At 50.6% G+C, this 26,476-nt stretch overlaps 2 protein-coding genes across 2 annotated transcripts; both read right to left on the minus strand.

Moving 5' to 3' along the window:
• Positions 1 to 746: 746 nt before the first annotated feature.
• LOC143838667 (carboxypeptidase A1-like) lies at positions 747 to 12,275 on the minus strand. The gene is made up of 11 exons (XM_077340387.1): positions 12,166 to 12,275; positions 10,679 to 10,760; positions 9,603 to 9,737; positions 8,102 to 8,200; positions 7,116 to 7,217; positions 6,435 to 6,536; positions 4,701 to 4,811; positions 4,272 to 4,362; positions 3,006 to 3,205; positions 2,180 to 2,264; positions 747 to 1,116 (listed from the first exon to the last, which is right to left on the minus strand). The coding sequence occupies exons 1-11, from the start codon at positions 12,228 to 12,230 to the stop codon at positions 929 to 931; spliced, it is 1,260 nt and encodes a 419-aa protein (XP_077196502.1). The 5' UTR covers positions 12,231 to 12,275; the 3' UTR covers positions 747 to 928.
• Positions 12,276 to 14,736: 2,461 nt separating this feature from the next.
• On the minus strand, positions 14,737 to 25,507 carry LOC143839148 (carboxypeptidase A1-like). Its single transcript, XM_077340973.1, has 11 exons — positions 25,340 to 25,507; positions 23,617 to 23,698; positions 23,031 to 23,165; positions 21,795 to 21,893; positions 20,980 to 21,081; positions 19,245 to 19,346; positions 18,932 to 19,042; positions 17,829 to 17,919; positions 16,938 to 17,137; positions 16,308 to 16,392; positions 14,737 to 15,242 (listed from the first exon to the last, which is right to left on the minus strand). The coding sequence occupies exons 1-11, from the start codon at positions 25,402 to 25,404 to the stop codon at positions 15,055 to 15,057; spliced, it is 1,260 nt and encodes a 419-aa protein (XP_077197088.1). The 5' UTR covers positions 25,405 to 25,507; the 3' UTR covers positions 14,737 to 15,054.
• Between the last annotated feature and the right edge of the window lie 969 nt (positions 25,508 to 26,476).

Raw genomic sequence — 26,476 nt, forward strand, 5'->3', positions numbered from 1 at the left:
AGAGGAACAGGGAAATGTTCGTCTGGACAGGAGGAAGTTGTTCCTGTTGGCAGCAGGTGGGACCTGCAGGAATGGCTTTAAACTACGTGTAGAGCAGCACCAGCTAGATATCAGGGGAAATGTTCATAGTCAGAACAGTTCAGCTGTGGAAAGGACTGCCTAAGCAGGTGGAGAGCTCCCCCTCACTGGTTGGACAGCTATTTATCTTGAATGCTTGAGGCCAATCCTGCATTGAACTAGATGGCCTGCATGGCCCCTTCCCACTCTAGGATTCCAGGAGTCTAGTTCAGCAGGGGAAGGGGCTGCCTCAGGAGGTGGGGAGCTCCCCCTCACTGGCAGTCTTCAAGCAGCGGCTGGACAGATCCTTCTCCTGGATGCTGGAGGCTGATCCTGCATTGAGCAGGGGGTGGGACTAGATGGCCTGCATGGCCCCTTCCCACTCTAGGATTCTAGGAGTCTAGCTCAGCAGTGGAAGGGGCTGCCTAAGGAGGTGGGGGGCTCCCCCTCATTGGTGCTCTAGATGGGACTGGATGGCCTGCATGGCCCCTTCCCCCTCTAGGATTCATAGCAACCCTGTTGGATTTTCAAGGCAAGAGACGTCCAACAGCAGCCTGCACCTGCCTGCCTCTGCATAGCCTCCCGTCCTGCACTGGGTATTGTTGACCCTGGATCGGCAAGCCAAGGCTATCTAGGTAGATAACGCACCAGAACGTCATACAAGACTGTGGACCGTGTGTGTGCTTCAACTTTAATGTCGCTTTAATTTGTTAAATTAAAAATGCCACCAAGAATGCAAAATGGAAGAGGTTTTTTTTTTTAAGGAAGAGAAGTCAGCGCCCGTGGGCTTTATTTATCCGGGAACTCGATTATTTTGGATTCCGCTCACTGTCTCTGCCCCCAGCGAGGGCAGCTGGCAATCAGTTCTGGTTTAGTAGGGGTGATCCCGCGTGTGCTCCATGATGACCTTCAGGGCCAGCCAGGTCTCCTCGGCCGTCGGGATGATTTGACTGGCAGGGAGCATGAAGCCGTACCGGCCCGTGTCCCTCAGCTCAAACGTGTAGGAGTACTTGATGCCTTGTTCGTAGGTCCAGTCGATGGTGCCTCCACTGGCTTGGTCTACAAATAAGCACACAGAGAAAAGGAAGAGTCACATCTGGGCTACACAGCTGTCAGCGCCTCTTCCTTCTAGAAGGGATGGTGCAAACTGTTCACGATACAACACAAAACCTTTTGGAACTCGGAGGTGAGAAGATTCTAAGTCAAAACGAAAGAGCAGATGATCTTTGAATCCCTTTTTCTACGTGGTTCACCTGAAATCACGCAAACAGTTCATGGTGGACTTGGGACTTGTACAATATACTGAGTTAGACCTCCCAAGATGAGTCTTTCAAGCAGAAGCGTTTTCCTTTGGAAGGAGGTTTTTTACACCGGAAGTAACACCTCTAATAGCAGAAAGATCTGCCTCTGGGACACCAAATTCTAAAACCAAACCACACGACAAATACCATATACATGTCCTGGCCAGGGATGCGCGCAAGCCATTAAAATGCAGTTTGGTTCATAGCCAAACACAACTGACCTAGGAGGTTCCTGGGTGAACTGTTTAGGTTTGTCGGGAGCAGAATGCATGAGTTTAAAGGGGCTCCAAGCCATTTAAATACCTTCGGAGCACTCGGAAGGGATTTAAATGGCTCAGAGTCTTTAAAAACCCCTGTAATGAAAAATAGATGGGCAACAGGGAGAAAAAGGCAAGGGACTCGAAGCCCTTTAACCCCTTCCTTTCTGCCATTCACAAACTGCCCATAAGCTACTTAAATGTCCGCAGCAGTAGACCTGGCACAAATTTCAGTTTGTGAGGAATGAAATGGCTAAAATTTATTTGTGAGCTGATTAGTGCCCATCCCATGTCCTGCCCTCTACCCGTGGAAAGGTTTGTGTATCTGTTTCGAATGCAGCTTGACCAGCCTGTGGCCTAGGACCCATTCATTCCTTGCCCAATGGCCTTCTACATGTCTGTACAAAACCCAAGCTGTGTCCTGGACTATAACTAAGGGGATGGGCTGTACATTGTTGCTTGACTTCAGCTTTTGCTTCTAAGTGTGTAAAGAACGCAGGAGCCGGAGGTGCTTTGGAACTGCGGACTGCTCTGGTGCACGGGAGGACCACAGTGGAGACTTACAGATAGTGGTGATGATGCTGCCGTATTTGTATTGGGTCCCATGCAGGGAAGAGAGTTTATCAACCGCCTTCTTAGCAAGCGCATCCTGGAAGGGGACATGGAAAGAAGAATAAGATCTGAGACGGTGGGGCTTTTCTTTAGTTCTGTTCTGCACGTTGCCCCTAGTGGTTGATTCAATATTACGTCACGTAATGTCCAACATAAACCGCAGTTGAAATGTGTAGGGAGACGCGAGAGAAATCAAAATATGTAGAGATCAGGAAACACCCTTCAAAGAAACAAGAACGTACAAGCAGGGAAAATGTGAACCCAGAAAAGCCCCCTCCGCAGCTGCAAGAAAGTCTACAGCATCTGTGCACTATTTAAAGGGGGAAAGAGCTGGACTTGGCAGAAAAGGAGGAATAATCAGATTTTTCTCCCCATTTGGTCTAAAATTCTTAAATATCTTTTCCCTCCTTATTTCTGTCTCACTTTTTGCTCTGGATTGGCTGCCATTTGTTAACAGGATTGAATTTATTTCACAAACAACTTTCTTGTTTTGACTCTTCCTTTGGCTATCGATATATATATATATTTTAATTTTGTCTCCTTTATATCATCCTCTTCTTCTAGAGCTCCCCCCTCCCCAAATCCTGGGGGGTAAATCCTCGTACGCATTAGTGGAGAATGCCAGGTATCCCCTGTCCTCTCCTCTCCTTTAAAGCTAATGTCCCCCAACACATCTTGCAAAACAGCTGGAGGAGAGAGTGTGTCGAGTGAAAGGCTTCCACGAACGGCAGCTGAGAAAGGGGAGGTCACAGAGGCAGAGGGCGCCGCAGGGCCCTACCAGCTCCGCCGCATCAGCAGCCTTTTTGGAGGTGTAGCCAAAGGGATAGAGGAGCAGCTGGGAGTAGCTGTGGATGGAGACGAAGGCCTTGATGTTGCCATGGCTCTTCACAAAGTCCACGATGGCTTTCACTTCGGGCTCGGAGTTCGCACGGGGTCCGCGGTACGTCTCGGAGCAGGGGTTCCCGCTGGAGCCGGCCACTGCAAAGGACAAAACTCTCCATGACTTTGGCCGTTGATGCGCCAAACAATCCAGCCCTGTGGAGGGGCATCTTTTCTGTACCCCAGCCTTTCTCCACTTTTCTACTGTTGAGAAACCCCTGAAACATTCTTCAGGCTTCGAGAAACCCCAGAAGTGGCACCATCAGGCAGAATACAGTAGGGAAGCAGAGCTGTGGACACGCCCACCTGGAGCCCCTCCCCTTCCCACCCCCTCCAGGCCCATCATTGGTCGTTTTGGGAGGTGAGGGTAGGTTGACATGACTCTATATGGTCATAGCACCCATAAATGTTTAACAAATCTTTTACAATATAAAAAAAATGAATTACCTCCCACCCATTCAGGAAACCCTTCCAGGGCCGTCATGAAACCCCGGGGTTGAGAAAGCCTGCTGTCACCTGATCAAAGAAGCCAGTCATGGGTAAGGATGGGACGGTGTTACACACCTGTATGGGCTTCATGCCACTGTTATGGCTCCTGTCTGGTGAAGGTGCAAGGCAGGGCACCGTTGGGTGCCATTCCTGGTGGCCTGCCTAATGTTTAAGAAAAGGGGGTGGGTGAGTCCAGGTTGGACTTCTGTTTGGCTGTGCAGATATCTTTTAAAGTTGGATTGTGAAGTTCCGCTCAGCCCCAAAGCTGACGCTTACCAACTGTCCTGAATTAGCCCAAAGGAAAAGGAAAGTGTTCTGCAGGGCCTGAAAGACAGAGCTCTTCTGCCAGGTCTACGGTTGATGCTAGGTGGCAAGGGAGACCTGGGCCCTCCCTACATGAGTGGCCGTAGAGATGTACATCAGCGCCCTCGGCTCACCCTCTCCCTGCTAGTGTGTGTTTTAGGGGATTGTTAGGTTGGGTTTGTATTTCCTGCCGCAGCATCTGTTCCGTTTTTTTCCTTTTCAGGCTTTTATATCGTATTTAAGGGATTTTTAAATGCCGGTTTTAAGGGGTTTTATGGGGGTTTTAGCCTAACATCGTAACCCGCCTCGAGCCCTTGGGGGAGAGGTGGGCAATAAATTTAAATATTAATTAATTAATATCAAAGAAAAGTACCTCCGAAACCGGCATCCCAGTTCCTGTTGGGGTCTACTCCCACGCAGGATGACCCGCTGTTGATGGACCTCGTCTTGCGCCACATGCGGTTCTAGAACGGTCAGGAAGAGGCGTCCTGTTAGCCTGCCGTGCTGCTGGGAGTGTTTCTGCATCCTGGTTTCTTTTTAAAAATTGACTCACTGCACAGGTGCCATTGGGCTATTGGCTAACCCCATCCCACCCCCTGGCCCCAGCAAGCAGCTGCCAACCTCCAGGTAGTGCCTGGAGATCTCCCGCCATTACGGCGGATCTCCCAGCAGCAGCTTCCACTCTGGAAAGCAAACTCCCTCCCCAACCCTGCCCTTCGCAGGCTCCTTTCCCAAAATCTGCAGCTATTTCTCAACCGAGAGCTGCCCACCCTCCCCAGGGGCTTCGAGGGGAAAGCCACACCTTGGAGTGAGTAAAAGCAAAGCCGTCGGGATTCGTGACAATTTCCAGGAAGATGTCAAAGTTGTCCAAGATGGAGGTCACGGAGGCGTCTTTACCGTAACCGTCAAGAATCTGAAGGGAAGGAACCAAGGCTAAGATGTTTTCCATTGCACACTGATTCATGTTACTTTGAGTACACCTTTCCCAATGAGGCTTGGGGGACTGCACAATGTGAATTGGGTCCCCAACGGCCTGTCCATGACGCCTTTAATGGTTCGGTCTGGAGTTGAATCATAGAGTTGGCAGGGACCGTCATGGTCATCTAGCTCAACCCCCTGCACAATGCAGGAAACATAATGGCATGCCCCCAAAAATACAGAATCCTTGGCCAGTCTGGCCGGGAAGAAATTCACCTCTCAACACCAAAGTGATCAGCATTTCCCCGGGCATGCAAAAAAGGGCCTCAATCCCTTCTGCCCGCCTAAATCCACAGAATCAGCATTTCTGTAAGATGGCCATCAAGCCTCTGCTTAAAAACATACAAAGAAGGAGAGCTCACCACATCCCGGGAATGGAACAACCACTGATCCCAGAGCTACAGAGGTCAATCGCTTGGATAAAACAGCTGGGTTGGAAGGTGGATCTTACAGCATTATACCCAAAGGAGGAAAATCCCTTCAGTTCCCAAACCCAAGCCCAAATTTGGGCTTCACCCCCAAATTCCCAAGAATATCCCAAACTAAAGCGGGTGACCCTAGATGGCACATGATCTATAATGTGAAATGTGCCAGAGCTCAAACCTGCCCAGAGAAGCCCTGAATGCTCTGATCAGTTGACATATAAATAGGTCTGCATGTATTTGCAGTTGTGGGCTTATCCACCTTCCTGCTGCCAGCCAGGGGGAAAACTCTAGGGAAGTCCTGACTCTCCCTCCAGACCTCTGCAACTGAGGCCCTGCTTCCCCCTGCCTGGTCTTTGAGTTATCCCTCAACATCACCTTCCTTCTTCCTAGTCCAGTTCATGCAGTCCTGAGAGCTGAAAACAAATGCCCGGATTCCGAAGATGCAGCATTTGGCACCTGACTAATTCCTGCCTTTGCACAGTGCAGTCCAGGCAGCATGGAATCCTTGCTCCACTGGGTAGACTGCCTGTGAATATGGATGTTTCATGGAGCGTGTCCAGAGGAGGGCAACAAAGATGGTGAGGGGTTTGGAGACCAAGACATATGAGGATAGGTTGGGGGAGCTTGGTCTGTTTAGCCTGGAGAGGAGGCGACTGAGAGGGGATCTGATTGCCATCTTCAAGTATTTAAAAGAGTGCCATATGGAGGATGGAGCAGAATTGTTCTCTCTTGCCCCAGAAGGACAGACCAGAACGAATGGGATGAAATTAATCCAAAGGAAATTCCGTCTCAACCTCTGGAAGAAGTTCCTGACCGTCAGTGGAACAGGCTTCCTCGGGAGGTGGTGGGTTCTTCATCTTTGGAGGTTTTGAAGCAGAGGCTGGAGAGCCATCTGACGGAGTGGCTGATTCTGGGAAGGCTCCAGGGGGTGGCAGGTGACAGTGGAGGAGCGAGAGGGTTGTGAGTGTCCTGCATGGTGCAGGGGGTGGACTAGATGACCCAGGAGGTTCTATTATTCTATTATTCTATTATTGTTTTACTGTCACAACTAAGGGTCAGCGATGGACCTGCCCTCCACGCCTTTCTTTTTCCCTATCCGTGGCGTGGATTTGGGGTGGCATCAGAGTCGGTACCTTCTTGGCAAACAGGATTCCGCTGGCCTGGGTGACCCATTCACGGGAGTGGATCCCGGTGTCGATCCAGATGGCTGGCCGCTTGACTCCCCCCGTGCTGAACTGCAAGAAGGAGAGAGGTGAACAGCTGCATTGCTGCCTCCTTCTGAGGGTGGAAACCGGAACGGACATCTCAGCTCCGTGTGATCCAAACGCTAAAATGTCATTATGCCCAGCAGCAGCGGTAACGCCAGAGAAGAACTGCAGCCTCAGCTTTCTCTGTTGCCAGAGTTAAAATACGGCAAAGGAGCAAAGCACCAAGTCGCTTAATAAAAGAATGCAATAGTTTCATTCAGATGAGAAATAACTTTGGAAAGAAAGAGAGGAGAGAGAGGCCTAACTGTCTAACTATTCTTCGCTCATCTGCAGCTAGCTTGGCCTCCTCCCTCAGCCATTTTGTCTTTCACCCCTTTCCTTCTGACCCCTTCTGTCCTCGTCACCTGGTCCGCTCCAGAAGCCCCCAAGCCCCCTGCCCCAGTTAGCAAGAAGCAAGAGACGGCATCAAGGAATTGGGACAGTTTGTCTGAACAAATGGCCAAGGGGAGATGCGAACAAGCAGGCGTGTCAGACGCTTAAAACGGCCAAAATCAGCATTCGTCAACGCTCAGAACTCACGTCAATAAACATTTGGGGGTAACCTACCTTCAAGATGTTGATCGGGCGACCCTCGTAACTCTGGCCAATCTGGATTTTACTGACCAAGCCGGGCTTTTCAGCTGTCAGGAGGTCCATGAAGCCGTAGATCTAGTGAATGGAGAGAGAGGGCCTCAAGATCTGCATTGGCAGGAGGGTGGGGGGTGCTGTGGCATTCCACCAAGAGAGGAACCAATGCTGCAACCCTTTAATACAGTTCCTCATGTTGACCGTTTATGCACTGGAGGTTTCATGCTGGGCTGCAGGCTGGAGTTTTAGTCATGGCAGGTTGCCCCACCTCTTCCTGCACCCACACAGGGGAGCATTTGGACTGGAGCACCTCATCTACCCCCTATCTGTGCTCCTGATAGGGGGATGGGGCAATGAAGTTCCCAGTGCATAAACAGTCATTGTGATGACCCCCAACCATGAAATTAGGCAAGGGTTCTTTCACAGAAATTAAACCGAGACTGCCCAATGGCAGTCCATAGTTCATGATTGTGTATAAATTGTCCATAGTTCATGATTGTGTATAAATTGTTTTTTTCTGGGGTTTCTCAGTTCAGTTCTGCCTCTTATCCTACCCTGCCGATCTCACTCTTTTCCACTGCTCCAGACAGACAAATGCTCTATCTTGATCTACCCTGCAAGGCTGTTGTGTGGATGCCCCCCCCCCCACAGCCAAGCTGATTGCCCTGCCGCAACCACTGTGAAAGAGTCGTTTGACCCCCAAATAGGTCCCGACCCCCAGGTTGAGAACCACTGGCCTACAGGATGGGAATCTCATTTCCATGGTGTTTGACTGTAGGGTCTCCATTTAAGGAGCCTTGACATGGGCGGCCCCAGCCAGCCCCATCTCACTAGATCTGGGAAGCTAAGCAGGGTCAGCCCTGGTTGGATGGAAGACCCCCAAGGAAGTCCAGTGACTATTTCTGGCCCCAGATTGTCAAGCCACAAAAGGTTCCACGAAGCCCTTGTCCAGGTGTGACACTCACCTCGTCCAGATTGTGATAGGAAGCGTAGTTGAAGGTCTCGATCGACAGGGGCATGAAATGCCGGCGTGACATTTGCAGCTGTTCCTCATCCACAAGTTCCTGGAAGAGGTGCAGGGAGGGAGAACGGGTGAGGATTCTCCCAGCTGTACAAACACCGCCCAAAGGAAAGATCAATCGTTGTTGTCCATTGTCCCTCCCACCGATAATTGCACCGAATGAGCATTTCAGCGACCCTTGGATTCTGAGGAATGGCGCCCGTCCTGTGAATGTTCCACAGATGAGGGTATTCTTGAGCAGTTTCCCATGCATCCCTCATGATAGAATGGCATTTATGCTCACTCAGTTACAGATTTTCTTCTTGGACACGCCACAAGGCCGATTCATGGGCAACAGCGTTGATTTTTAAGGATCTGGTCAGCTTTAATCCTTACAACTTATCTGACTGGAGGGTGAAATCTGGTCTGCTCTGAGAGGAAGGTACTTGTTCTCCCTCGTAACAGGTTCTGTGAACGTACCGCCTCAAAAGAACATTCCATTTTTCCTCGTAGATGAGAATTGGAAGACCACCTTAGCAGTTGCTAAGTGTTTGACTGCAGTGATTGCCTATAAGAGGGCTGGGTTTCCACCTGCTCAAGACCCTTGAGTCAAAAGGACACCAAGTCAATAAATATATCCCTCATAGAGGGATATATAGAAGATGCCATGTAGAGGATGGAGCAGAGTTGTTCTCTCTTGCCCCAGAGGGACAGACCAGAACCAATGGGATGAAATTAATGCACAAGAAATTCCCTCTAAAGTTCCTGACAGCCAGAGAGGTTTCTCAGTGGAACAGGCTTCCTCGGGAGGTGGCGGGTTCTCCATCTTTGGAGATTTTTAAGCCGAGGCTGGATAGCCATCTGACGGAGAGGCTGATTCTGTGAAGGCTCAAGGGACTGGCAGCTGACAGTGGATGAGCGAGAGGGTTGTGAGTGTCCTGCATGGTGCAGGGGGTTGGACTAGATGACCCTCAAGGTGCCTTCCAACTCTATGATTCTATGAGATTGTTCCATGCCACTAAGGAGCCTGTTGAATCAGAGGGTCTTTCAGGCCCCTGACCAGTCCCACGATAGGAAGTTTCCTCAAAGGTCCAAGCCTATACAAAGGGTGTCCTCCACATGGCGCCCATGGGCATCACAGGGCCCAATGACACCTTTCCTGGATCCAGCCACTTTTTTCCAGAAAAATGGCAGGGAACAGGTGGGGCTCTTGCCCAGGAATGCTTTTGATTGGCTACTGGAGATTTGACTGGCTGGCTGTGCAGATAATTAAAAATGATGTTTTGGTAGTCACTGACACTGCAGCTAAGCTCTATGGCAGCCATTTTGTGGATGGGCCCACCCTTCTGTGTTAGAATCCCAAAGGTGCCTGGAGATTCACGATGGCTGTAGACATCTGCGGTACAAGGAGGAGGAGGAGGAGGAGGAGATTTCTGGATAGGCCACCTTGAAAACCTGCCACTGACCTGGAGGTCCTCGATCATGATGGAGTAGTCAATGCCGTGGTGCTCCAGGTAGGTCTTGACGCCCTGTAGACTGGGAAATGGGACACGGACGTCGATGGGGAGCTCGGGATGAACAGGAGCCCGCCAGAAATCCAGCTGGGAAGGAAAAGGAGATTTGTTGGCATTGCAGTCAGCAAGTAAGTGGGTGAGGTCAGCTCTGAAGTGCTGTTGTTGAGCTGCTTAAGTGGCTAAGCTATGCCTCTGTGCTCACTGATTTGGGGAATTGCATCCATAAGAAACAGAGGGATAAACCCAGCACAGGGTCTAAAACAGCGGTCCGCAACCTTTTTTTCATTGCGGACCGCTACCAAGGGGTGGGGGGGAAGGTGACCTGCCCCCCCGTGCATGTGCGGCAGCCCCCGCGCAAATGTGCATGTGCAGACCTTCCGCACACACGCATTTGCACCCAGCAGGGCCGCAAACACGCATGCGCGGCAGTTTCTCACATGCAGGTTTGCACTCCCACTGGGAGTGCATAAGTGCATGCGCAACAGGCCCGCACATGCACGCATGCGTGAAACTGCCACATGTGCGCGTTTGTGGCCCCGCCAGGCATAAACGCGCATGCGTGGCAGGTCTGTGAATGTGTGTTTGCTCCACCACCATGCTGGAGGCTGCGCTTCTCTCTCCCCCCCTCCCGCAGAAAGAAGCTTGCCGGGCTGAAAGCTAATCGGCCGCAGATGAGTATAATATATTTTCATGTATAATCTTTCCAGTAAAGATTATCTGTCTTTTAAACCTCAAATTGCTAAGTCTGGATCAGTGCCTCATCCACAAAAGTAACTAATAACTGTATACTTTCAAAATGCTCTGTTACTCTGCAACTCCATTTTTCTGGAGGGAATAAGAGAACTCCTGAGATCCTAGCCTGAATGTGAGATCCCAAGATTCTGTTCTGCTCCCTGGGAAATCTCCACTAGGGTGCATGTCCACAAAGGTTTATCCCTTGAATAAAACCTTGTTATTCTTGAAGGTGCCCCTGGACTCAAACTTTGTCCTACATTTTTTTAACGCCACCCACCACATCCGCTGCTTACCTGGAGGTCCTCAAGATCTTCCAGATCTTTCACTTTCTCCACTTGGGCTTCATCTGCCGCGGAGATCCGTAGCACCTGGTGGCTGCAGAAGCAGGATAGTTAGGAACTCCTCTGACCTTATGGCCCTCCAGGTGCCACAGCGCCTTTCAAGATCGATAAATGCGGCTGTCTTCTGCCGCTGGTCATCTGACCTTGGAGGCTAAGTCAGGTCACACAGCTTAATTATTGTTATTTACACCCAGGAAGCATATGATAATAATATAATATGTTGCTGTTTTGTGCTTTTAGGGGGTGGTTTTATGGGGGTTTTAAGCACATACTGTAACCTGCCGCAAGCCTTGTGGGAGCGGTGGGTAAGAAATCAAATAAATAAATAAACAAATAAATAAATAAATAAATAAATGTAGCCAAGTAGGTTCCAACAGTTATGCAGACCAATTGGGCAATTCCCCTAAATACTGATAACTAAATTTTCAGTCCACTCAGTCACACCTGGGGAGAGTTCAAAGCGCTCTGTCACATCTCCCTGGAAAGCACGATGTTCACATGCCTGCTACAGATGGACAATAGGTTGGCGAGCTGCACCACAGTCATATTCGGGACCTGGTATTCTGCCCCATTTAAACAACTGGTCTGTACAACTGCTCAAGCCTGTTCATATTCTATTAACCATCTTTCCATACTTTATGTTGCCGGCCAAATCCTGTGGATTCCTCATTGGTGCTTATTGGATTAAGGATACCGAGAGGAACTGACTGCACCCCTGTTTGCCACCGTTCATTCCCTAGAATTATAGAATCAAAGCGTCATGGAATCAGAGTAGGAAGGGACCTTCTGGGTCATCTAGTCCAATATTTTAAGAAATATTAATATGTAATTTTACAACACATTTTACCCTACAGAGTCTTGAGCATTCTTTTCCTATTTGGACCTTTTTTTTGGGGGGGGGGGAGGTGTTGACCTGGGTCAGGATATTTTCTCCTTTTTGTTGTGGGTTATAAATAAGATCCAGATCCTAGTCATCACATGTCCTGTGAATTAACCTCTCTGGACTCATTCTGCTGGCTTCCAGTAGCAGACCACAAGGGGAGCTCAAAGAAGAACAGCTGGGGTTTTGTATCCTGCTTATAACTTACAATGGCCTTCCCTTCCTCGGATATCCTGTGAGGTAGGTGGGGCTGAGGGAGTTCTGAGAGAACTGGGACCGGCCCAAGGTCATCCAGCAGCCCTTGTGTCTCTCAAAGCAGCTTACAATCACCTTCCCTTCCTCTTCCCACGACAGACAGCCTGTGAGGGAGGTGAGGCTGAGAGAGCTCTGCCAGAACTGTGTCTGGCCCCAGGACACCTTGCTGGTTGCCTGTGGAGGAGGAAGAGGGAATCGAACCTGGTTCTCCAGGTTAGAATCTGCTTCTCTTAACCACTCTTGGTGATGACCCTTAGCTGTGACCCGCCCTGATGGTTCTCAGGCTCTCCTTGCGTCTACATACCCCACGAAATTCTCAGCGCCGAAGGCAACGGCCAGGAGAGCAGCCAACACCAAGAGGGCCCTCATCTTTTCTGGAGTGGGACACGTCCTGAGAACGAGGGACCTCCCAGAGGCGCCTTATATACCATCCGTGGCTTTGGGGCGGCCTGGCAGCGCCTGGTCCCCAGCCTCGGCCAGCTGTCCTCCTTCCCAGGGCCCTGCCAGGAAAGAGCTGGCCCCAGTCCCTTTGTCTGATTGATGAATTGGGGAAGCGTCCACCTGCAAGAGAGGAGACGGAATCACCCGCGCTGCACAGCTGCAAGATAAACCGGCCCGGGAGCGAGCCAAGGGTCATGGGGCTACGGGAGGGCTGCCAACTGTTGGGAAATGCCAGATCCGAAGGGGGCCCGATTCAAGACCACAATATCCTCTGGGAGGGCATCTAGCAACTTTAGAATAGGTGCTTCCTGATGTTTTTCAATTCCTCTTCCCAAGCGGGCAGGGCCCCAATTCAGATCGGGACTGAAGCACAGGAGAGAAGGAGCAGTGCCCCCCCCCCAGCTGCCATTTGCCCCACTGACCGGTCTTTATCTCTCACCCAGCAGTATACGTAAATTTCTCCACCAGGGCCAATCCAGCCTCTGTGGGGTCATGGGGAAAGGTGTGGGGCATTGAGGGTTACTTCCACCCTTCCCAGGATCTGCAGTCCTAGCCTGAATTCAGCCTGCAGTTAGGGCCACTGTCTCTTTCACCTCTCTTCTAAGTTGGAAGCTGAGCAGAGTTAGTACTTGGAGGAGTGACCACCAAGGAAGGTTCTGCAGAGGAAGGCCAGGGCCAACCACCTCTGCTTCCCACTTGCCTCAAAGGCCCCTTGCTGGGGGTCACCATAAGTTGGAGGCTAAGCAAGGTCAGGATTTAAAGGAGAGATCACCAAGGAAGGCTCTGCAGAAGCTGGCAATGGATGACCACCTCTGCTTCTCACGCAAAAGCCCCTTGCTGGGGGTTGCCGTAAGTCCACTACAACTCAGTGGCTCTTTAGGCAACCCCACAAAGAACCCCCCACCTTGTTCCCCTGTTCCGTCACACTGCATCATTGTATGCATTCTGCCGTTTCTCCGGTGTGTTCCCTTCTTTTCAAATCCAGTTTCTCTTGCACGGTGTCCCTATTGTGTTTTGTCCCTTTTGCATTGTTATTCATGATGTCTCTTGTTTTCGGCTCTGTCCCAGGGTCTCCTGCTCCGGCAGATTTGGGGGTGGAGCCTGGGATCAGCTGGGTCCAAAGCCACACCCTCTAAGGGAGCCATGTCGTCCAGGGGAACAGATCTCTGACCTCTGGGGACAGCTGTAATACTGAGAGATCTCTGAACGCCCAATCCCAGAACGTAGAACTAGAAGCGGTTTACCCTACTAGCACATGCAGCCCATGCTACGGACCCTTCGGCTCCACGTCTAGCCCCTGGTGCTGAACGGACAAGGGGCTTCCACACTGTGGGCCATTCCGCACTCCTTCAAAATTGCACAATGGTTGCCAATTGAAATCGCTACTGATTTGCCGTTAAGCACAACGTCGTTGACAATCTGCAACACTCCTGAAACCGATCCGCAAAAACCGATCTACAGAAATCGCCAAAAGTGATTTTTAGGGAGTCTTCATATAAGAAAAAAAGGTTGAAAAGGGGGACCTTAAGTAGCTTGTGGTCCCCATGCATAGTCAGAAAGAGCATGCACATAGTCTGAAAGAGCATGCATAGTCTGCCAGAAAGAGCATGCATAGTCTGAAAGAGCATGCACATTGCTCACTGACTATGCGCGGGGACCGCAAGCTACGTAAGTGTGAAGGTCCCCTTAGACATTGGGGCATTGCACTTGTGCATCCCACCAAGGTTCAAGAAGAAAAGAGGACGAAGGTGAGGACGACAGCTGTGTCTTCCTTCGTCCCAATTCCCCAAAGAAAGGGACGTTTCTAGGGATTCAGGGCCGACTATTTGTGTTTGTGTTTTGTGGTTATTTTGTAGTTGTATATAGTGAGCTACTGATGAACATTGGGTTTGTGGTATTGTGTGTTGTGTGGGACAGCGCCAGTTGTGTTCCGCCAAGGCCCCGCAAATCCTGCATAGAACCCCAGTGCTCTGGCATGGGTCAGGACGGAGAACCAGCCCTGCATCTCTGCATTCAAAAGCGTCTAATTGAAGGTTTGGGTTTTGTTTTGCTGTGGTTGGGCACCATCGACCTGAACAGAACCAGCCAGACTGACGGGCATTCGCCCTGGAGCATTTTATGTTGGATTTGGGCAGGAGTGGAAGCCACAATCCCAGCCTCCACACACACACACACACACCAATCATGCATAGGGATGCCAGCCTCCAGGGCGGACCTGGGGGTTCCCCTGGAGAAAATGGCTGCCTTAGAGGGTGGACTCCATCGCATTATGCTCAACTGAGGTCCTTCCTCACCCCAGCCCGCCCACACATACACACTCCTGGCTCCACCCCCAAAGCCTTCCGAAATTTCCCAACCTGGCAACTTTACATAAATCACCCTCCCTGGTGTTGGCAGAGTTTATATATGAAAGGAGGAACAGAGCACCAGCTGCTTAAAGAATAAAAATGTTTTATTAAGAGGAGAAGCAACAACTTTGCAAAGAGAGAGGAGGGAGATAGCAGTCTAGCAGTCTAACTGACTGGCTGTTGTTCTAGAAGCAATCGGGGAGTTAGTGTGATCCAAGGAGCAGGAAGTCTCCAGTGTTGCCAGTCAAGACAGAAGGAAATTATTTGAAAAATATCCAGCAGTTCTTAATCTACCTATGCTAAATTCACACCTCTTCAATTGCCCCTGTAGGATATTCTTCATGGGCTGTTGAATTGAGCACCTATCAGGTCATGCACATTCCAACACATGAGAGCCTGTCTGGTTAGGAAGAGTGGGCCCAGACGTGCTGCATTATCTTCCGGAGCGCCACCCAGGTTTCTTCTGCCGTCGGGGTGATCTGATCGGCAGGCAGGATGAAGCCGTAGCGGCCCGTGTCCCTCAGCTCGAACGTGTACGAATATTTGACCCCATTTTCGTAGCTCCAGTCGATGGTCGTCCCGTCAGCCTGGTCTGCAAGAAAAGGCGGCAGCGGAAAATGCTGAAGAAGCACTTCCGCTACGTCCCCCAGAGGTCATTTGGGTCACCTGACCTAAACCTGCTCACTATCCCCGGCCCAAAGGAGGCGAGATCGACTTCAACAAGAACCAGAGTACAATAAAATCATAGAGTCCATTGGCACCTTTAAGACCAATGAAGATTGATTCAAGGCGGGAGCTTTTGAGTGCAAGCACTCTTCCACAGACTAGAGTAGTTCCATAGGGTGTGCAAGATGGAGCTCTTCCGCCCGGCTTTGGTTGGGGCCCATGAGACAAATAACATCTCTGGGCCCTCCGTATAAAAGACCCCCTCAGACTGCTGTCCAGTTCCGGGTGAACTGCTGCTGTACAAATCCGGAACGGCTAAGGTGGATATTATTTTAAATGGCTGACAAATTGATTTTAAACTTAGTTTTAATTCATTGTTTTTATTATATCCACTGTTGTACGTATGAAATGATGCACGCCGCCCTCAGCCGGCTTGCTGGGAGGGTTGTTATGAAAACCAAATCAATCAAATAAATACATAACGTCATCGAGTTCACTCCTACAAAGCTGCCATTTTCTCCAGGTCTCCCCTGGAGACCAGTTGTCATTCCAGGAGCTTTCCAGGCGGCATCTGGAGGATGGCACCCCTGGCAGGCTGGGGACTTCTGGGCAAACCACAGGAGGCGTCTGGAGGGTGACCGAGTCCTATGAGGCAGCCAACACCTGCTGGACTGACGTGTACTGATCGCTCTGCTTCTGTCAAAACTGCCTGGAGATTTTGGGGGAGGAGTCTGAGGAGGGCGTGGCTTGCTTGGGCAGTGCAGCACCATGCTGTAGACTCCGCCTTCAAAAGCCGCCATTTTCTCCAGGGGAACTGATCTCTGTCGTCTGTTGATCTGTTATAACCCCAGGACATCTCCAGTCACTACCCAGAGGCTGGCAACCCCGTCCCCTGAACAATTCATGGCTTGCTGGGTGCTCAGCTGTCTCCCTGCTTCCTGGGCCCCGTGGGTAGCTGTGAACGGGACAGAAACGCAGCCCCATTACTCACAGATGGTGTCGATGGTGCTCCCGAAAGTGTACACCGTGCCGTAGACGTCCTCCAAGGCTGAAACGGCCTCTCGAGCCAGGTCATTCTGGAAGTGAGTTATTAAAGAGCTGCGTTAACAGTTCACCTCCTCATGGCTGACCCAAAGAAGGGGGAGGATTCCCCCGAGCTGCAGACCTTTCAGCGCAGCATTTACTTGCCTCTAAAGACAGATTTGAGGAGGGGGAGCTGCTCCCGCGTCCGATACGCAAGACCCCAAGTTTTATTTCCCTGCTTCTTATTTGGCTTACATTTCCCCCCACCCTTTTCATGCCACTTTTATATCTTAAATTTCGGAATTTCACGAACGTTGCTTGGAATGGCATTTCTGCCCCCTTCATAAGTGCCCATTTTATTAGGTGTCGTTTAACACTGAATTCATATCCTTCCTTCCCTTCGGCTTTTACGAGGGACACCCAAGGAGCTAACCTTTTGAAACATGCATGTGAACACATGTGCCTGCACATTTGAAAAGTCCTCGGATTCGTAACAGAGACTTAAATGCATCTTCCCCAAACTACAGTTCCCATGATTCTTTGTGAATAGCCCTAGGAGTAAGACAGATGTCAGAGGTCACGAGGGAGCACTTCTTACCAGTTCCTGATGGTCAGGAGCCGGCTCTTTCTTGTAGCCGTAGGGAAACATCAGCATCTGGGAATAGCTGTGGATGGACAGCACGGCTTTCACGTTTCCGTGGCCAAGGATGAAGTCCACGATGGATTTCACTTCGCTCTCCGAGTGAGGGAAGGGCCCGTGGTACGTTTCTTCGCAAGGATTGCTGCTGGCTCCGGGACCTGTGGCAGAGTCCAGAAGGAAGCCCAGTTAGATGCCGGGACCCACCCCAACGCCGACAAATTTACTTTGCATTCTCTGCCATTTCTAAGCAGTCTTCAAGGGCAGCCCCGCCTGGAACGCACTGCAGTAGTCAATGCCTTCCTTTGCGTTTTCCTCAACCTGGTTCACCTAGTTCAGCAGCTGCACATTTCTCATGGCTGGAACCCACATGATTTGAATGACAGAATAAGAGACGCCCAGAAGTGGATTACCAGAACCCACCTCTGCCAAAGGACCCTGGATTTCCTTGGTGGTCTCCCGTCTAAGTAGTAACGAGGGGGTCCGAGATCTGATGAGATTATGCTGGCCTGATTCGTCCAGGTCAGCACACATCACAGTGGGAATGTATAAACTGTCCTGTAAAGTGTTGTTGTCCTAATTTGACCACTGATATTTGATCATTTAATACGGGATTTAATTTGTTAGGTGCGAAGTCGTGTCCGACCCATCGCGACCCCATGGACAATGACCCTCCAGGCCTTCCTGTCCTCCACCATTCCCCGGAGAGGACAAGAATTTAATTATGGGAAGCATATTCTGCCCTGCCTGACTTTGGGATCCCTGTTAGTACGTCCCATATTGTGGATTAATATATCAAAGCAGCGCTTATGATGTTAATAATTGGGGAGCCCCCTGAAGCAACTCACTTGCCTCCAAAGCCAGCGTCCCAGTTCCGGTTGGGATCCACCCCAACGCAAGAAGATCCCGCGTTGATCGATCTGGTCTTTCGCCACATGCGATTCTGAACAGGGAGACACACACACAGGGGCGGGGTTCAGATATAAATAATAGAATCACAGAATCCTAGAGTGGGAAGGGGCCATAGAGGCCATCTAGTCACACCCCCTGCTCAACGCAGGATTAGCCCTAAGCATCCTAAAGCATCCAAGAAAAGTGTGTATCCAACCTTTGCTTGAAGACTGCCAGTGAGGGGGAGCTCACCACCTCCTTAGGCAGCCTATTCCACTGCTGAACTAAAATCCTAGAGTGGGAAGGGGCCATGGAGGCCATCTAGTCCAACCCCCTGCTCAACGCAGGATCAGCCCTAAGCATCCTAAAGCATCCAAGAAAAGTGTGCATCCAACCTTTGCTTGAAGACTGCCAGTGAGGGGGAGCTCACCACCTCCTTAGGCAGCCTATCCCACTGCTGAACTACTCGGACTGTGAAAATTGTTTTCCTGATATCTTGCCTATATCGTTGTAGTTTTAGTTAGGAGAGGCATTAAGGTATTAAGTGAGGACAGGCATCAACCCGGCTCACTGAGGGGCGTGTGCATCAGCATCCTTCCTTTCCTCCTCTCGCGTCGCATCAAGAGTCCCAGTTTGAAAACTAACTGGTTTCCAGGGGCTGGGATGGAATACCAGTCAAGGATAAAATTTTGGTGGCAGCCAAAAGGAATCCTGATTGTGCAGGGGAGGCAGAAATAAAGTCGGAGAGGTGAATGCCTCACTGAGGTCTAGCGGCTTGTGTCACACAGTGGCCAAAGCTCAGGTGCCCTCAGGAGGCCCACCAGTGGGGCCAGAACTCCAGAAAGCCCTCCCTCTTTGCCTCCCAAGTACCCAGAATATAGAGCATCAGTGCCCCAGACATAAAGAAGCAAGAGAAGCCACGTCGGATCAGGCCAGAGGTCCCTCCACTCCAACACTTGATCCTTCAGTGTCCTCAGACACCATCAGAAGGGGGCTCTGTTGGGCTGGGAGTCACTAATCTGGCCCTGACCCGCTCAGAGCCTTTCCTTCCCAGAAGACCTTACCGTGGTGTGTGTGTAAGCAAACCCATCTGGATTCGTGACAATCTCCAAGAAAATGTCCATGGAGCCCAATACGTCAGTCAGTGCAGCGTCCTTGCCGAATTCCCTGGCAATCTGCAAGAGGAAGGGGGGTCCTGGTTAGAGATCAGACATGCAGATTTCTTTGTGAAGAATTGACTACCAGCAGCTCCCCGGGTGACTCCATCAGACAACTGGGCGGTGGGAAGGGGCTGTGCTCTGAGCTCTTTCTGGGGAGCACGATTCTGCGGCTGTTCTCAGCCTGACAAAACGCAGCCCGCGCGTGATCCCACGTTACCTTGCTGGCTGTCCACAGCCCCGTGGCCTGCGTGATCCACTCTCGGGAGTGAATGCCCGTGTCGATCCAGATGGCAGGACGCCCGGCCCCTCCCGTGCTGAACTGCGAGACAAATCAACAACCGCGACAACGCGCTCAGTGGTGATCCGAGCCCTGGGCCTCTTCTGCATGATGGATAAGCTGATGAAAACTCACTAAAGGCATCGTTGTTTTTCTGATCTCTGCACAGGTCCCCCCGTTTTGACCTCTTGGGCCTTCCTGGTAGGGGACTCTGGGTTGCGAGGGCTGCCAACCTCCAGGTGGGGCCTGGAAACTTCCCAGAGTTACAACTGATCTCTATGCTGCACAGATCGGTTCCCCTGGAAAAAGCGGATGCTTATGGCATTGTGCTCCACTAAGATCCCTCCCTTCCCAAACCCCACCTCTCCAGAAATGTCCCAAACCAGAGGTGGCAACCTTAGAGGGCCCTCTGCTTACTGGGACAGTAAACCCCACGGAAATCCCTTTTCCAGGATTAAAGCTAAAGACAAACAAATGCCAGCGGAGTTTGGCAGATCAAGTGTATCTGAGAGACCCAGGTTCAAATCCCCACTGTGTGCTAGGTGACCTTGGGCCAGTCACACGCTCTCCCACTGACCTACCTCACAGGGCTGTTGAGAGGAGAAACCATAGGGAGGGGAGAATGACCTGTGGGTTCCCATTTTGGGGAGGAAGGAAGGATAGAAATTAACTTGACAATTAAAAATGCAGAGCCCAGCAATTTTTTCACGATGAAAGGCCACATTTTATTATTTTAGTTTGCGCCATTTTGATGTTGCCTTTCCACCAAACGTAGGGTCCCTGAGGCAGCCCCCATCTGTCTGTTGTGTATGGACAGAAGAACTCAACAGAGGAAAACTCTGCCCTGCTTGACAAAGGAAACAACGGAGGGAGGAGAGATTCTTGGACCACAGAGGGCAGCCTTAAGCAGATGTAGTGGTTACGTCTGTACACTCTGTTGACACATGGGGGTATCTGGGCTAAAGGGCTGAGAGGACCAGCCTGGTGCTGTCGTTAAGAGCGGCAGCTTCTAATCTGGAGACCAGAGTGACCCAGCCAGCTGGGCGACCTTGGGCCAGCCACAGTTCTCTCAGGGCTCTCTCAGCTGCACCTGCCTCACAGAGTGTCAGTTGTAGGGAGAGGAAGGGAAGGCGATTGGAAGCTGCTTTGATACTCCTTTGGGTGATAAAAAGGCGGGTTACAATAAATAACTCTAAGAGTACCATCATAGCTTCTCAGATGTAAGTCCCACTCTGTTAATGGGTAACTGTGCACAAGATTCTACTTTCGATGCTGGCAGTCTCTTAAAAATAACCCAGAGTAGCTATAATATAGAGGAAGGCCAACCAGGAATGGGGATACATGACCCTTCTTCTGTTCCCACTCAGTTTGTAAATGGAAACCTCTCTGTTGTGAGCCTTTTTACAGGTGAAAAAATGTCTTCATTCATTCATTCATTCATTCATTCATTCATTCATTCATTCATTCATTCATTCATTCATTATACCACCTTCCCAGCAAGCCGGCTCAGGGCGGTGAAAATCAATTAAAACATGTTGATACAATCAATTCAGTTAAAAAGTACTTAAAAAACTAGTCACAATATTAAGCAAATCAAATATCTTGCCCCTCAGTTGGATGGGGGGTCCAAGGGCTCCATTGTGTCCACTTGAGCCTTGGTCTGCAAGTTACGTACTTTAAGGACGTAAATCGGCCGCCCTTCGTAGCTCTGTCCAATCTGGAGTAAGCTGACCAGTTCCGGGTTTTCAGCCTCAAAATCTTCCATCCAGCTGTAGATCTGAAAGGAGTAGATTACAGCTAGTTCTTGAGCCATGGATCTCTTGTGGGTCTTGTTTTGGCTTTATTTTATTTATAAAGCTTTATTTATAAAAGTTTACGTCCCGCCTCTCTGCCCGGATCAGGGTCCCACGGGGAACCAATGAGTTGACATCGACATCTCCAGCTGGTCTTCTAGCTCTGGGTGTTCCCGGCCTCCTTCATTGCAGTTCACCTCACGAGGGATGGGGGAAAACTGGAAAAATGCAGTTCATGGCCAAAGCACAAACTGAACGGAGAGGTTTGTTCACAAACTGAACCAGTTTGCAGTTCGTGACCCACAAACCCAATGGAAAGTGACCACGGTCTCTTTAAACTGCAAAAAGTGTGAGAAACAGCTGAGCCGCACACCACTCAACTCTATCTGCAGCTTTTGTGGGAAGCAGAAAGCAGGGGTTTAAAGGGACTCAGTCTCTTTGATTCCCCCTTTTCTGCTCTATCCACAAACCAGCACAAACTTCTTTTAAAAAATCCATGGAAGTTCATGACGGTAGACCCTCCCCTCCACCAACCCCACCCTCCTCAAGCTCTACCCCCAAACCTCCAGGAATTTCCCAGATTTGGCACCCTGGGTGGACAGAGGCCTTCTTGGTCAAACTGCCATGCCATTGACTCTGAAATCCTGAATCCAACCCAATTCTATAATGGGGCAAGAAGAACGTGCTGATAAAGTACCTCCTCAATGGTGTGGTAGGAGGAGAAGCTGAATTCCCCCGAGCTTCTTTCAGACTTCCTGGACAGCAACATGGTTTCCTTTTCACGATCCAACAAATCCTGTTTTTAAAACATACCCAAAAGATGGTTAGAGGTGGTAATTATTTGGCCTGCTCCCATTCTCTGGACACCACCTCGAAAGCTTGTAACCACCTTGGCCTGATTGACCAACCGCAAGTCTTTGATGGGCTGGGCCGAATGGAATGGATACGGACCTCATGAATACATGAAGCTCCCTGGTACTGAATCTGACCCTTGGACCATCAAGGTTGGTATTGCCTACTCAGACTGGCAGCTGCTCTCCAGGGTGTCACAGCCGGGGATTGAACTTGAGACTTCCTGAATGCTGAGCAGAGGCTCTGCCACTGAGTGATGGCCCCTCTTCAAAAGAAAATATTTAACTGTGGACATGTGAAGCTGCCTTCTACTGAATCAACCCATCAGGACCATATTGTCTACCCAGACTGGCAGCAGCTCTAATGGGGCTCCATTTACAGGTTTTTCCCATCACTTCCTTTGAACTGGAGATGCCAGGGATTGAACTGGGGACCTTCTGTTTGCCAAGCACACTACCTAAGAGCCCCCCCCCCCCAACAGACTCCGTTCCCCCCTCTATGCATGAGGACAGGATGAGAAGATGCTCCAGAGCAGGGGTAATCAACCTGTGGTCCTCCAGATGTTCATGGACTACAATTCCCATGAGCCCCTGCCAGCAAATGCTGGCAGGGGCTCATGGGAATTGTAGTCCATGAACATCTGGAGGACCACAGGTTGACTACCCCTGCTCCAGAGGACCCTGTGATGGACAGGAAGGGAGAGGTTCTTGCTGCTACTACAACAGAGACAGCGTGGTCTAGCGGCTAGAACAGGTTTTCTCAACCAGGGTTTTGTGAAGCTCTGGGGTTTCTTGACGATTGCATCACTTCTGGGGTTTCTGAAGAATCTTTCAGGGGTTTCTCAGTGGTGAAAAAGTTTAGAAAGGCTGGGTAATCGGGGAGATCCAGGTTCGAATCTCACCTCTGCAAGGGAATCTCACAGTGCGAGCTTGGATCAGTGGCACACTCTCGGCCGAAACGTACCTCTTAGGGTCATTGCAAGGATAAAATGTGGGTGAGGAGAATAACGGCAGCTGCTTTGGGTCACCTACATGGACGAGGGCGAGTTATCAAGGATGGGAATAAGAACGTGAACTCTTACCTGCAGATCTTCTATCATGACGGTGTAGGGGATGCCCTCGGACTCCAAGAACACCTTGACGGCTTGGAGCGCCTGGAAAGGGACTCTCATGTCCACGGGACGGCTGGGTTTTGCGGGGCCTAGCCAGAAGTCAATCTGATTTCGAGAAGCAAAGCAAAGTTTGTACACTCCAGCTTTCTTTGCCGTTCCTTAAAAGACAACTTTGCCCTGAATCGACCGTTTGGGAGCCTTCTGGGATAATTTGATGTGCCAGCGAGCACCGAGATGATGGAAAATGCTTCCCTGGGGAGGTTTCTTCCTAGAAAACCTTCGAGCCCCTGTCTGGGGGCTGGACTAGACAGCCTGGATGGCCCCTTCCACCTCTAGGATGCTTTAGGATGCTTAGGGCTGATCCTGCATTGAGCAGGGGGTTGGACAGGGGTAGTCAAACTGCGGCCCTCCAGATGTCCATGGACTACAATTCCCAGAAGCCCCTGCCAGCTAGACGGCCTGGATGGCCCCTTCCAACTCTAGGATGCTGTGATTCTTGACCACAGGTAAGTAGGTCCCCCTGAATGTTATGCAGGTGAGCCGTGTCCTTCCTTACCTGCAAATCTTCTCTTTGCTCCAGCTCCCTGAGTGAGCGGAGCTGGTCTTCATTCTCTGCTCTGACGCGGAGAACTTGGTCTCTGGAGAAGAAAGAGACGCGGAGTGTGGCTCAAATACATTTGGAAAGTCAGGTGGGAACCGTGTGCTGTGGGTGCTCAGATTAGATGCTTCAGCAGACAGTCAATTTCCCAGCCTCAGTTCTCCCCAGAGTGCAAACTGATTTAAAGGGACCACAAACTGATTTAAAGGGACCACTGATTTAAAGGGACCACATTAAAGGGACTCCGACTCGGTTAATATTTCCCTTCCTCAGAACAGCCTTTACTTCAGTCTGGTTTCCAGCCACACCAATGGCCTCGCTAGCTCGACATTGCTCCCAAATACCTCCAAGCATGCCGTCTTCGTACATCTGTGGTGCTCCCATCCCAGAAGAACCTTTGTGCTCCGTGTTCTCTTGCCCTCTCTGTACGGAGGCCAAAACCAAATTTCTCTCAGCACTTTTTGTGAGCCTAATTTTTTCTTCTTCAAGCTCTGAGAAGTTGTTTTCTACTTCTCTCAGAGGTTGCTCCATCTGTGTCTTACAGGATATCCCTCTTTGCTTTAGATTCAAGCGGGTTGCCGTGTTGGTCTGAAGCAACACAACAAAAATTGAGTCCAAGAGCCCCTTTAAGACCAGCAAAGATTTAGTCAAGGTGGGAGCTTTCGAGTGCAAGCACATTCACTCCTGGACTAAATCTTTGTTGGTCTGAAAGGGGCTCTTGGACACTATTTTTGCTGCGCCTCCTTGCTTTGGCAGCCAGGAAAATGCTTCGTCTGAAGAGACAACAGTGCATTTATTTGTTTGAAAGTTTTAAAGGTAAAGGTATCCCCTGTGCAAGCACCGAGTCATGTCTGACCCTTGGGGTGACGCCCTCTAGCGTTTTCATGGCAGACTCAATACGGGGGGGGGTTTGCCAGTGCCTTCCCCAGTCATTACCGTTTACCCCCCAGCAGCAAGCTGGGTCCTCATTTTACCGACCTCGGAAGGATGGAAGGCTGAGTCAACCTTGAGCCGGCTGCTGGGATCAAACTCCCAGCCTCATGGGCAGAGCTTCAGACTGCATGTCTGCTGCCTTCCCACTCTGCGCCACAAGAGGCTCTCTTGAAAGTTTTAGATGGTTTTCATGTTCATGTTTGTAATGATGATATGCTGCATGAGTAAGATTGTGATGGTCTTTGGCCACAGGCAATCAAGTTATCATCTCTCGTCGATCTGTTGTAAGGAAGATATGGGAGGTCCAACTTCCATCTCTCTCTCTCTCTCTCTCTGCCTTGCAGGGTTGTTGTGAGGATAGAGAGAGAAGATCTGTTGTTTTTTTAAATTCCCCACTTTTCACTCCCAGAGTGGCTTACAAAAACCTTTCCCTTCCTCTCCCCACAACAGACACCCTATGAGGTCGGTCGGTGGGGCTGAGAGAGCTCTGAGAGAACTGCTCTGCAAGAACAGCTCCAAGAAAACTATGACTAGACCACGGTCACCCAGCTGGCTGCACCTGGAGGAGGAGGAGGAGCGGGGAATCAAAGCCGGTTCCCCAGACTCGAGGCCACTGCTCTTTGACTCTCACACCACCCTGATCAAACCCTCCTCAGCCAAGGGCACAAGACATGAAAAGAGTTCAGAGAGAGTAAATATTGTGTTGGATCCTCTTCCTGCCTGCCCCTTCCTCTTCTGCTGTACTCACCCAACAAAAAGCTGCTCCCCGAAGGCAGAGGAAAGCAAGATGCCGAGGAGGAGAAGCTGTTTCATGGCTGGCAATGGGAAAGGCCACCGGGGTCCAGAGGCCTATATAGCTCCCTGTTTCTTCCGGCTGGGCTTTCTCAAGGCCCTGCGCCTCGGGGAGATTATTCGTGTTCCCTGTCCCGGCCCCAAGACCAGAGATAACTCTCTGAGCAGGTTAATCAGAAGCCATGCCATGGGAAGGAACCGGGTTTATTTGAGGCGGGTCTGGAGTGTGAGGTTTGCCGGGATGCCAGTCCCCAGGCAGGACCTGGAGATCTCCTGGAGTTACAGCTCATCTCCAGGTGACAGAAATCAGTTCCCCGGGAGCAGGAGGACACCATAACATTAGACTCCACGGAGGTCCTCAGGAGGTGGGGAGCCCCCCCCTCTCTGGTGGTCTTCAAGCAGCAACTGGACAGACACTTACCCTGGATGCTTCAGGATGGTCCTGCACTGAACAGGGAGTGGGACTAGATGGCCTCAATGGCTCCTTCCCACTCTAGGATTCCATGAGTCTAGTTCAGCAGTGGAATGGGCTGTCTAAGGAGGTGGGGAGCTCCCCCTCACTGGCCGTCTTCAAGCAGCAGCTGGACAGATCCTTCTCCTGGATGCTTGAGGCTGACCCTGCCTTGATTAGAGGGTGGGACTAGATGGCCTGCATGGCCCCTTCCCACTCTAGGTTACTAGGAGTCTCTAAAGAACAAATATCACCCCCCACAGAGTTATATCAATATACAACAAATATACATACGTTTCTAATAATCCGTACCTGAAATTAACATCAAGGCAATTGCTTTTGAAATGCTTTTGCCAAAATGTTTATTGGGGGGCTGAGTGACCAGTCTCCAAACTTGCCTGGCAAATGACCTCTGCAGAGAAGAGGCAATGCAGGGGGAACACCTGTCTCCACCTGGACGTTGGCAACCCTATCACAGAGAGGCTCACTTCCATTAAGTAGACTCCAAACCTTCAGCCACCGTTCTGTCTCCCGGTGAGTAACCCCACAGCTGCTAGGAAGGGCGAAGGACGCGGAGATAACCTTGCCATGTTGACTGCCAGAAGAAGGTAATATTAATCTCGTGACCTCGGGTGACTTCAG

The sequence above is a fragment of the Paroedura picta genome, chromosome 5 (assembly GCF_049243985.1).
Source record: "Paroedura picta isolate Pp20150507F chromosome 5, Ppicta_v3.0, whole genome shotgun sequence".
In the NCBI taxonomy this organism is placed as follows: Eukaryota; Metazoa; Chordata; class Lepidosauria; order Squamata; family Gekkonidae; genus Paroedura; species Paroedura picta.